The sequence below is a fragment of the Salmo salar genome, chromosome 28 (assembly GCF_965601325.2).
Source record: "Salmo salar chromosome 28, fSalSal1, whole genome shotgun sequence".
Classification (NCBI taxonomy): domain Eukaryota; kingdom Metazoa; phylum Chordata; class Actinopteri; order Salmoniformes; family Salmonidae; genus Salmo; species Salmo salar.
Window position 1 is genome coordinate 19,055,617 of NC_138318.1, and position 13,148 is coordinate 19,068,764.

The 13,148-nt window shown below is 45.7% G+C and overlaps 1 protein-coding gene across 2 annotated transcripts in view; it reads right to left on the bottom strand.

Moving 5' to 3' along the window:
- The window catches only part of ccdc57 (coiled-coil domain containing 57), a 36,942-nt gene that overhangs the window by 20,195 nt on the left and 3,599 nt on the right, over positions 1-13,148 (bottom strand). For both annotated transcript variants that reach the window (XM_014179804.3, XM_014179805.3), the window contains exons 4-10: positions 8,620-8,728; positions 3,938-4,039; positions 3,609-3,766; positions 3,434-3,508; positions 3,116-3,316; positions 2,210-2,368; positions 1,832-1,994 (exon numbers count right to left, since the gene is read on the bottom strand). In XM_014179804.3, coding sequence (XP_014035279.3) covers positions 1,832-1,994; positions 2,210-2,368; positions 3,116-3,316; positions 3,434-3,508; positions 3,609-3,766; positions 3,938-4,039; positions 8,620-8,728 — 967 coding nt within the window. The remainder of the gene's footprint in view (positions 1-1,831; positions 1,995-2,209; positions 2,369-3,115; positions 3,317-3,433; positions 3,509-3,608; positions 3,767-3,937; positions 4,040-8,619; positions 8,729-13,148) is intronic.

Here is a 13,148-nt window from a genome sequence, read left to right on the forward strand (position 1 = left end):
GAGTCTACAACCCACACAAGTGGCTCAGGTAGTGCAGCTCATCCAGGATGGCACATCAATGCGAGCTGTGGCAAGAAGGTTTGCTGTGTCTGTCAGCGTAGTGTCCAGAGCATGGAGGCGCTACCAGGAGACAGGCCAGTACATCAGGAGACGTGGAGGAGGCTGTAGGAGGGCAACAACCCAGCAGCAGGACCGCTACCTCCGCCTTTGTGCAAGGAGGAGCGGGAGAAGCACTGCCAGAGCCCTGCAAAATGACCTCCAGCAGGCCACAAATGTGCATGTGTCTGCTCAAACGGACAGAAACAGACTCCATGAGGGTGGTATGAGGGCCCGACGTCCACAGGTGGGGGTTGTGCTTACAGCCCAACACCGTGCAGGACGTTTGGCATTTGCCAGAGAACACCAAGATTGGCAAATTCGCCACTGGCGCCCTGTGCTCTTCACAGATGAAAGCAGGTTCACACTGAGTACGTGACAGACGTGACAGTCTGGAGACGCCGTGGAGAACGTTCTGCTGCCTGCAACATCCTCCAGCATGACCGGTTTGGCGGTGGGTCAGTCATGGTGTGGGGTGGCATTTCTTTGGGGGGGCCGCACAGCCCTCCATGTGCTCGCCAGAGGTAGCCTGACTGCCATTAGGTACCGAGATGAGATCCTCAGACCTCTTGTGAGAACATATGCTAGTGCGGTTGGCCCTGGGTTCCTCCTAATGCAAGACAATGCTAGACCTCATGTGGCTGGAGTGTGTCAGCAGTTCCTGCAAGAGGAAGGCATTGATGCTATGGACTGGCCCGCCCGTTCCCCAGACCTGAATCCAATTGAGCACATCTGGGACATCATGTCTCGCTCCATCCACCAACGTCACGTTGCACCACAGACTGTCCAGGAGTTGGCGGATGCTTTAGTCCAGGTCTGGGAGGAGATCCCTCAGGAGACCATCCGCCACCTCATCAGGAGCATGCCCAGGCGTCGTAGGGAGGTCATACAGGCACGTGGAGGCCACACACACTACTGAGCCTCATTTTGACTTGTTTTAAGGACATTACACCAAAGTTGGATCAGCCTGTAGTGTGGTTTTCCACTTTAATGTTGAGTGTGACTCCAAATCCAGACCTCCATGGGTTGATAAATTGGATTTCCATTGATTATTTTTGTGTGATTTTGTTGTCAGCACATTCAACTATGTAAAGAAAAAAGTATTTAATAAGATTATTTCTTTCATTCAGATCTAGGATGTGTTGTTTAAGTGTTCCCTTTATTTTTTTGAGCAGTATATTTTTGACAACTTTTACTTTACTACATTCCTAAAGAAAATGATGTACTTTTTACTCCATACATTTTCCCTGACACCCAAAAGTACTCGTTACATTTTGAATGGCTAGCAGGACAGGATAATGCTCAAATTCAAGCACTTAAGTGAATATCCCTGGTCATCCCTATTGCCTCTGATCTGACGGACTCACTAAACACAAATGCTTTGTTTGTAAATGATGTCTGAGTGTTGGAGGGTGGCCCTGGCTATCGGTAATTAAAAAACAAGAACATTGTACCGTCTGGTTTGCTAAATATAAGGAATTTGAAATTATTTATACTTTTAATACTTATATATTAGCAATTACATTTACTTTTGATCCTTAAGTATATTTAAAAGCAAATACCTTTTAAACTTTCTCAAGTAGTATTTTACTGGGTGACTTTCACTTTTACTTCGAGTCATTTTCTTTTAAGGTATCTTTACTTTTACTCAAGTATGACATTTGGGTACTTTTTCCACCACGGGTACTATATACCCGTATATGAGTACACCTGTATGAGGAATGGAGAGTCTCACCTGGTCTCTGGCCTGTGTCAGGCCCTGTATTAACTCTTCACTGTGAAGGTAATGTTCAGTCTTGTTGTCTTCGCAGCGTCTCTGCCACTCCAGCTCCACCTGGATTCTTCTCTGCTCTAGAGCTTTCTCTCGCTCCACACCCACAAACAGCTGCTGCTTGTACCTGGGATACACATGCAAGCAAGCACGCTCTCACACACGTGCACACACACACGCACACACACACACACACACACACACACACACACACACACACACACACACACACACACACACACACACACACACACACACACACACGCACACAGTGTTAACACCTGAGACATACACACATATACAAATAACCCTTTTACCTGCAAAAAAGACACACAAACCAACCTTTCCGTCTCCCCTCTGCTCCGATCAAGTTCGGTCCGTAATTTGCTTTCTATCTCCTGCAGGGCTAGCAGCTCTGTGTCCTTAAAAACCGTCTCCTTAGAGATCTGAGTGATGTACGTGTCCCAGCCACTACGAGTCGTCTCCAGCTCCATACGAAGCCTTCACAACACAATAACACACAGGTTGAAGTTGTTGTACCAAAACAACACCAAAATGTTCACCTCCTTTTATTAAGAATACCTTTAACATCCTGGAGGTGAGCCATGAATCTATTCAGTGTTGTTGTGTTACAAAATGGTAGCTGTGTTTTGCAGCAACAGGAAAGGTGAATTATTACGTGGATTATAATGAATGTACATTTTTGTAGGGGTTGATTTCAAAGTGGAAATTACAGACTTCAAAAGCCTTTTTAGACCTCAAATACACTACAAGTTTAGAATTTCCTACATTGCAGGAAAGTTCTCCTGCAACAGGGTGATCAAATTAAGATCCTACACCTGTATATTTTCACTGTATATTGTAAAGAGTAATTTATGAACAAAGTGTGATGATGTGATATGATTTCTAAATGTTCTGTGTGTTTCATCCCTTTAAGAGAGCGCCTCGGAGGCTCTTTTTCCTTTCACACATTGTTACATAATCACTGCTTCCTGACAGACAGCTTCAGAGTAATGTATGCCACACACTGTCTCACACACTCCCTCTCACTCACTGAGCATGTGCAAACATTGTGATCATCCAGGGCTTTGGACCAGAGACACACACTTAAATAAAGCACACACACACATACACACACACACACACACACACACACACACACACACACACACACACACACACACACACACACACACACACACACACACACACACACACACACACACACACACACACACAGTGTTTCACCTGTCTATCTGTTGATCTCTCTCTCGCAGTGTGTCCTCGTGGTCTCTCTGGGTCCTGTGTGTGTGTGTTGCCATGGCGTCCAGTTTTGACTGTAGCTGACCGGTATGTGTCTCCGCCTGTCGTAGCTGTTCTCTGTGAGCTTCCCGTAAGGCATCCAGCTGAGCCTCTCTCTCACGCACTCCCCGGTCCAATTGCTCATGCCTATAGATGAAAACATCAAAAGACTCACCATTAGACTACCATTAGTCTAGGACTGCTGCTGATATGCTGGTAGTTTGTCTTTGCGGTCTTCTGTTGAATTTGTACAGTAGGACGCACTTCTTGTTGTAGACTTCCTCCTCTCTCTTCCTCTTGGTCTGTAGAGCTTTTAGTTTGTCCACTAGCTCCTTTATCCTGAGAAATGACAATCACATTTTATCTAAGACATGGGAAATTATGGGAAATAACGTTGGCATGAATAATTCTAAGTCAACGTGGTAGGACACACACACACCTTGCGTCCTTGACGGCAGTGATGTCCTTTATCTCCCAGTGTCTGTGCTGTAGCTGTGTGTGTGTGTGCTGACAGAGATCCTCTGAGGCCTTCAGGGCCTCCACAGCCTGAGCCTGGGCCTGGGAGTGGACCTCTGTTTCCTTAGAGAGCAGCTTCACCTGGGGAGAGGCACACACACACATAAAGTATCAGCACATATCTTCCCATCCTTCTCAGCAGTTTTACCTAAGGTAGGTACACACACACACACACACACACACACACACACACACACACACACACACACACACACACACACACACACACACACACACACACCTGCTCCTTACCCTGAGTTCGTGAGACAGGACCACAGCTCTCATCTCATCCATCCTCAGGTTGAACTCGTGCTCTCTCTGCCTCATCTCATTATCAAAGTCTGTCATCATCTCCTGAACATGTGAGGGATAGAGAGGATGATGAATTCCTGATGAAGCTTCCAAATATCCCAGACAGACATCCCTGAAAGGTATATTTCCAGCTGACCTATTCCAGACACCATACACAGAGCCAAAACTAGCAGACAAGCCAGCCTCATTCATCACAGCAGACGTTAGCACCTTCTCTCCTTACGTTACAGATTTGGGTGGGGCCGTGGGGGTTATCACACACACACACACACAAATTCACACACACACACAAATTCACACACACACACACACACACACACACACATACAGTGCTGCTCAAAGGGGGGTATTCTCTCTAGAGATCGAGTGACACAGCGAAGAGCCAGGACAACAGCCAGCAGCAGGACACGCTGCATGCCACAGAGTTTAGACTGAAATACCACACTCACACAAGTATGCTCAAACACAAACACAAACATGTACACATAAAAACACACACAGAGGTTTAGCAGGCAGTTGGTATAGCATTAGTATTTTAATAGGATCCCCAAGGCAGCAGATACTCTTCCTGGGGTCCAAACAGAGATAAAACATCACAACAAAACATTGTGCATTATACAAATATACATTGCTCCATTATTACATAATAATCATGTGTGAGTGTGGAGTGTATGTGTCTCTTCACAGTCTGCGTTGTGCCGTGAGGTGTTGTTTGATCTAAAACATTTTTACTGCTAGCTTGAGGTTAAAGAGTTCCATGTAGTCATGGCTCTATATAGTACTGTGCATTTCCTAGCCTCTGTTTTGGACTTAGGGACTGTGAAGAGACCTCTGGTGGCATGTCTCGTGGGGTATGTATGAGTGACTGAGCTGTGTGTTAACCGATTGAACAGACGGTTTGGTATTTTTAACACGTCAATACCTATCACAAAGACCAGTAGTGATGCAGTCAATCTCTCCTCTACTTTGAGCCAGGAGAGGTTGATATGCATGCTGTATAAATTAGCCCTCCGTGTACATTGCTCTGACATTGCTCTGTTCTGAGCCAACTGTAATTTGCCTATATACTTCAGTGCAGCATTTGACCATGTCAGCTTACAATCTAGTGTTACACCAAGCAGTTTAGTTTTGTCAACTTGGTCAATCGCCACATTATTCATTACTAGATTTAGATGAGGTTTAGGGTTTCACGAATGATTTGTCCCAAATACAATGCTTTTAGTTTTTATATATATATATATAAAAACTAATAAAAAATGCAAATTAATTACTTAAAAAAATCATACAATGTGATTTTCTGGATTTTTGTTTTAGATTCCGTCTCTCACAGTTGAAGTGTACCTATGATAAAAATTACAGACTTCTACATGCTTTGTAAGTAGGAAAACCTGCAAAATTGGCAGTGTATCAAATACTTGTTCTCCCCGCTGTGTGTGTGTGTATATATATATATATATATATATATATACTGCTCAAAAAAATAAAGGGAACACTTAAACAACACATCCTAGATCTGAATGAAATAAATAATCTTATTAAATAATTTTTTCTTTACATAGTTGAATGTGCTGACAACAAAATCACACAAAAATAATCAATGGAAATCCAATTTATCAACCCATGGAGGTCTGGATTTGGAGTCACACTCAAAATTAAAGTGGAAAACCACACTACAGGCTGATCCAACTTTGATGTAGTGTCCTTAAAACAAGTCAAAATGAGGCTCAGTAGTGTGTGTGGCCTCCACGTGCCTGTATGACCTCCCTACAATGCCTGGGCATGCTCCTGATGAGGTGGCGGATGGTCTCCTGAGGGATCTCCTCCCAGACCTGGACTAAAGCATCCGCCAACTCCTGGACAGTCTGTGGTGCAACGTGCCGTTGGTGGATGGAGCGAGACATGATGTCCCAGATGTGCTCAATTGGATTCAGGTCTGGAGAACGAGCGGGCCAGTCCAAAGCATCAATGCCTTCCTCAAGCAGGAACTGCTGACACACTCCAGCCACATGAGGTCTAGCATTGTCTTGCATTAGGAGGAACCCAGGGCCAACCGCACCAGCATATGGTCTCACAAGGGGTCTGAGGATCTCATCTCGGTACCTAATGGCAGTCAGGCTACCTCTGGCGAGCACATGGAGGGCTGTGCGGCCCCCCAAAGAAATGCCACCCCACACCATGACTGACCCACCGCCAAACCGGTCATGCTGGAGGATGTTGCAGGCAGCAGAACGTTCTCCACGGCGTCTCCAGACTCTGTCACGTCTGTCACGTACTCAGTGTGAACCTGCTTTCATCTGTGAAGAGCACAGGGCGCCAGTGGCGAATTTGCCAATCTTGGTGTTCTCTGGCAAATGCCAAACGTCCTGCACGGTGTTGGGCTGTAAGCACAACCCCCACCTGTGGACGTCAGGCCCTCATACCACCCTCATGGAGTCTGTTTCTGACCGTTTGAGCAGACACATGCACATTTGTGGCCTGCTGGAGGTCATTTTGCAGGGCTCTGGCAGTGCTCCTCCTGCTCCTCCTTGCACAAAGGCGGAGGTAGCGGTCCTGCTGCTGGGTTGTTGCCCTCCTACGGCCTCCTCCACATCTCCTGATGTACTGGCCTGTCTCCTGGTAGCGCCTCCATGCTCTGGACACTACGCTGACAGACACAGCAAACCTTCTTGCCACAGCTCGCATTGATGTGCCATCCTGGATGAGCTGCACTACCTGAGCCACTTGTGTGGGTTGTAGACTCCGTCTCATGCTACCTCTAGAGTGAAAGCACCGCCAGCATTCAAAAGTGACCAAAACATCAGCCAGGAAGCATAGGAACTGAGAAGTGGTCTGTGGTCCCCACCTGCAGAACCACTCCTTTATTGGGGGTGTCTTGCTAATTGCCTATAATTTCCACCTGTTGTCTATTCCATTTGCACAACACCATGTGAAATGTATTGTCAATCAGTGTTGCTTCCTAAGTGGACAGTTTGATTTCACAGAAGTGTGATTGACTTGGAGTTACATTGTGTTGTTTAAGTGTTCCCTTTATTTTTTTGAGCAGTGTATAGATATATATATTGTGGCAAAGAAGGGGGGCGAGTGATAAATGGCAGATATGTGAGGGCAGAACTAATAAACGGGCTCTGCCGATCAGTAAAATGGCCACCCCGATCAGAACTACAGATCACAAAATGTCCGACTGCCAAAACTACAATTCCCAGAAGCAAGGGGAACCCACAGAAGGTGGAGCCGACCCACAGATAAAAGGTCAAGAAAAACCAGGAAGAGAGAGAGAGGGCGGGAAGGATCTATGAACCATAGAGAAAGAGACAATCTACATTGGCTGGATATACCGTGTACGAGCTGGACTGTTTTGGACTTACCTGTTGGCGTTTAGACCTGGACCTACCGAGAACCAGATTTGTGTACCGAACCCTGCTATCCTTGACCTTACCTGCGGCCTGGGTGGACCAGGACAGCGAAACAAACACTACAGGTACTGTCATGTTCGAAAGAACTTTCATTCTGGGCTGACTTTGGTGACAGTTTCCCACTTAATTTGTGACAAACACTCCTAACTTTGAAGAGGTTTGCCACAATATATATATATATATATATATATAGGACTAGCTTATTACTAGCAACACATTCTAAAACTGACTACAGCTATTTGTTAAGGGTTGCAGTGATTTCACTTCCTGTGGTAGCTGACGTGTATAATGTTTAGTCATCTGCGTACATAGATTCACACAGGCTTTATTCAACGCTAGTAGGTCAATAGTAAAAAAAATTAGAACAGTTGAGGGCCGAGACAGCTGCCTTGAGGAACACCACACTCTACCTGGTTAATGTTAGAGGCTTCCATTAAAGAAAACACTGACTGTGTTCTATTAGATAGGTAGCTCTCAATCCACAATATGGCAGAGGATGTAAAGCCATAACAGATAACTTTTTTCAGCAACAGATTATGATCGACAATATCAAGTCTAGCAATACAGCTCCCACAATCTTCTTATCAATTTCCAATCATCAGTCATTTGTCTCAGTGCCGTACATGTTGAGTGCCCTTCCCTATAAGAATCCTGAAAATCTGTTGTTAATCTGTTTACAGTGAAAGAACATTGTATCTGGTCAAACACAATCTTTTCCAAAAGTTTACTAAGGGCTGGTCTAATGGTGATTTACTATTTTAATCAGGGTAGATTAACTGCTTTTTTGTCCAGACTGTAATTGTAGAGATATCGCCCATCTGGCTGATCTGGTTTAAATGTCTTGTCTGCATGTGGTTTCCACAGGGAAAGGCCACTCTTCTGTTAAAATTAGAGAAGAGTGGCCTACCACTGCACCCTCCCACTTCCCTTATATTTTTTATTTTATTTAACCTTTATTTAACTAGGCAAGTCAGTTAAGAACAAATTCTTATTTACAATGACGGCCTACCCCGGCCAAACCTTAACCCGGACGACGCTGGGCCAATTGTGCGCCGCCCTATGGGACTCCCAATCACGGCCGGTTGTGATACTGACCCTGGTTAGATTCCAGGCTGTAGTGACGTCTCTAGCACTGAGATGCAGCACCATAGACCGCTGCACCACTTGGGAGCCCCATAAAAAAGCCCCTTGCCAAGTGTGTGTGTGTACCTGCTTCTGTAGAGCCAGCTCTCCCTCCACCTCCTGGACCCTGCGTTGGAGATCTCGTTTCATCCCTTCGTACTCCGCTCTCTGCTTCTGAAGGTCCCCAGCCTGACCGCTGAGTCACAGAAAGATGACACACACACACACAGTCACACACCAGACCCTGAAGCCATCATGACATTGGCAAATACACACACACAGGATGCAAAAGCCATCATGGCATCAGGAAATACACAGACACCAGTCACTGAAACCACCACACTAGATTACCTCTCAAAGTTGAGAACACAGAGGTACCATGGAGAGGACTTCACATATTTCAGGCTAAGTGTTTTGCCTGCTATGAGGCTAAAAGAGTTACACAGTTCAAATCACTTACATTTTAGTCATTCAGTAGACACTCTTATCCAGAGCGACTTAAGAGTAGTGATTGCATACATTTGAATACTTATTTCGTACTGGTCCCCTGTGGGAATCGAACCCACAACGCTGATGTTGCAAGCGCCATGCTCTACCAACTGAGCTACACTGGAACCGAGTATGCAAAGAGCCACATACTGTAGTGAAATAATAGTAAAAGCTTAATAATAATTCAAATGTAAATTTACAGCCTACAATATAAACCGTGCACTAAATGCCATATACAGTGACTTCAGAAAGTATTCACACTCATTTACTTTTTCCACATTTTATTGTATTACAGCCTGAATTTAAAATTAATTCAATTGAGATTTTTGGTCTCTGGCCTACACACAATACCCAAAAATGTCAAAGTGGAATTATGTTTTTTCAACCAAAATGTTTTACTAATGAATTACAAATGAAAAGCTGAAATGTCTTGAGTCCATAAGTATTCAACCCCTTTGTTATGGCAAACATAAATAAGTTCAGGAGTAAAAATGTGCTTAACAAGTCAGATAATAAGTTGCATGGAATTACTCTGTGTGCAATAATAGTGTTTAACATGATTTTTTAATGACTACCTCATCTCTGTACCCCACACATACAGATAAATGTAAGGTCCCTCAGCTGAGCAGTGAATTTCATACCCAGATTCAACCACAAAGACCAGAGAGATTTTCCAATGCCTCGCAAAGAAGGGCACCTATTGGTACATGAAGAAAATAAATGTCAAAAAATAAACCAGACATTGAATATCCCTTTGAGCATGGTGAAGCTATTAATTACACTTTGGAAGGTGTATCAATACAAACATTCATAACAAAAATACAGGTGTCCTTCCGAACTCAGTTGCCGGAGAAGAAGGAAACCGCTCTGGGATTTCACCATGAGGCCAATGGTGACTTTAAAACAGTTACTGAGTTTAATGGCTGTAATAGGAGAAAACTGAGGATGGATCTACAAAGGCATTGTAGATACTCCATAATACTAACGTAATTGACAGAGTGAAAAGAAGGAATCCTGTAGAGAATAAAAATATTCCAGCCTCCCGAGTGGCGCAGCGGTCTATGGCACTGCATCGCTGTTCTAGAGGCGTCACTACAGACCCAGGTTCAATCCCAGCCTGTGTCGTGACCGGGAGACCCATGAGGTGGCGCGCAATTGGCCCAGCGTCGTCTGGGTTAGGGGAGGGTTTGACTGGCCGGGATGTCCTTGTCCCACTGCGCTCTAGCGGCTCCTTGTGGCGGGCCTGGCGCATGCATGCCGACTTCGGTCGCCTGTTGTACAGTGTTTTCTCCAACACATTGGTGCAGATGGCTTCAGGGTAAGCGAGCAGTGCGGCTTGGCGGGGTCGTGTTTCGGGGGACGCATGGCTCTCGACCTTTACCTCTCCCGTATGGGAGTTGCAGCGATGGGACAAGACTGTAACTACTAATTGGATATCATGAAAAAGGGGTAAAAAGTACAAAAAAAGTATAAATATTCCAAAACATGCATCCTGTTTGCAATAAGGCACTAAAGTAATACTTTGCTAAAAAATGAACTTTTTGTCCTGAATACAAAGTGTTATGTTTGGGGCAAATACAACACATCACTGAGTTCCACTCTTCATATTTTCAAGAATGGTGGTGGATAATAACAAATAATGTTATTATTACCATGTTATTGGTATGCTTGTCATCGGCAAGTAATAGGGAGTTTTTTATGATAAAAATAAATGGAATAGAGCCAAGCACAGGCAAAATCATAGAGGAATACATGGTTGACTCGGCTTTCCAACAGACACTGGGAGACAAATTCACCTTTCAGCAAGACAATAATCTAAAACGCAAGGCCAAATATACCAAGACGACATTGAATGTTCTTTAGTGGCCTAGTTACAGTTTTGACTTAAATCTGCTTGAAAATCTATGGCAAGACTTGAAAATGGCTGTCTAGCAATGATCAACAACCAACTTGACAGAGCTTAAAGGTGTGCAAAACTCTTAAGAGACTTACCCAGCAAGACTCACAGCTGTAATCACTGCCAAATGTGATTCTAACATGTATTGACTCAGGGTTGTGAATACTTATGTAAATTTGATATTTCTGTATTTAAATTAGAGGTCGACCGATTAATCGGAATGGCCGATTAATTGGGGCCGATTTCAAGTTTTCATAACAATCGGTAATCGGTATTTTTGGCCACCGATTCGCAGATTTTTTTTTTAACACTTTTATTTAACTAGGCAAGTCAGATTAAGAACACATTCTTATTTTCAATGACGGCCTAGGAACGGTGGGTTAACTGCCTTGTTCAGGGGCAGAACAACAGATTTTTACCTTGTCACCTCGGGGATTCGTTTTTGCAACCTTCCGGTTACTAGTCCAACGCTCTAACCACCTGCCTTACATTGCACTCCACGAGGAGCATGCGTGGCAGGCTGACTACCTGTTATGCTAGGGCAGCAAGAAGCCAAGGTAAGTTGCTAGCTAGCATTAAACTTATCTTAACCTTCGCTCCAACCTTCGCTCTCTCTCTCCCGCTACTCTCTCCTCTTCCATCCTATCATCTCTTCCCTCTGCTCAAACCTTCTCCAACCTATCTCCTGATACTGCCTCCTCAACCCTCCTCTCCTCCCTTTCTGCATCCTTTGATTTTCTCTGTCCCCTATCCTCCAGGCCGGCTCGGTCCTCCCCTCCTGCTCCGTGGCTCGACGACTCACTACGAGCTCACAGAGCAGGGCTTCGGGCAGCCGAGCGGAAATGGAGGAAAACTCGCCTCCCTGCGGACCTGGCATCCTTTCACTCCCTCCTCTCTACATTCTCCTCTTCTGTCTCTGCTGCTAAAGCCACTTTCTACCACTCTAAATTCCAAGCATCTGCCTCTAACCCTAGGAAGCTCTTTGCTACCTTCTCCTCCCTCCTGAATCCTCCTCCCCCTCCCCCCCCTCCTCCCTCTCTGCGGATGACTTCGTCAACCATTTTGAAAAGAAGGTTGACGATATCCGATCCTCGTTTGCTAAGTCAAACGACACCGCTGGTCCTGCTCACACTGCCCTACCCTGTGCTTTGACCTCTTTCTCCCCTCTCTCTCCAGATGAAATCTCGCGTCTTGTGACGGCAGGCCGCCCAACAACCTGCCCACTTGACCCTATCCCCTCCTCTCTTCTCCAGACCATTTCCGTAGACCTTCTCCCCTACCTCACCTCGCTCATCAACTCATCCTTGACCGCTGGCTACGTCCCTTCCGTCTTCAAGAGAGCGAGAGTTGCACCCCTTCTGAAAAAACCTACACTCGATCCCTCCGATGTCAACAACTACAGACCAGTATCCCTTCTTTCTTTTCTCTCCAAAACTCTTGAACGTGCCGTCCTTGGCCAGCTCTCCTGCTATCTCTCTCAGAATGACCTTCTTGATCCTAATCAGTCAGGTTTCAAGACTGGGCATTCAACTGAGACTGCTCTTCTCTGTGTCACAGAGGCTCTCCGCACTGCTAAAGCTAACTCTCTCTCCTCTGCTCTCATCCTTCTAGACCTATCTGCTGCCTTTGATACTGTGAACCATCAGATCCTCCTCTCCACCCTCTCCGAGTTGGGCATCTCCGGCGCGGCCCACGCTTGGATTGCGTCCTACCTGACAGGTCGCTCCTACCAGGTGGCGTGGCGAGAATCTGTCTCCGCACCATGCGCTCTCACCACTGGTGTCCCCCAGGGCTCTGTTCTAGGCCCTCTCCTATTCTCGCTATACACCAAGTCACTTGGCTCGGTCATATCCTCACATGGTCTCTCCTATCATTGCTATGCAGACGACACACAATTAATCTTCTCCTTTCCCCCTTCTGATAACCAGGCGGCGAATCGCATCTCTGCATGTCTGTCAGACATATCAGTGTGGATGACGGATCACCACCTCAAGCTGAACCTCGGCAAGACGGAGCTGCTCTTCCTCACGGGGAAGGACTGCCCGTTCCATGATCTCGCCATCACGGTTGACAACTCCCTTGTGTCCTCCTCCCAGAGTGCTAAGAACCTTGGCATGATCCTGGACAACACCCTGTCGTTCTCCACTAACATCAAGGCGGTGACCCGATCCTGTAGGTTCATGCTCTTCAACATTCGCAGAGTACGACCCTGCCTCACACAGGAAGCGGC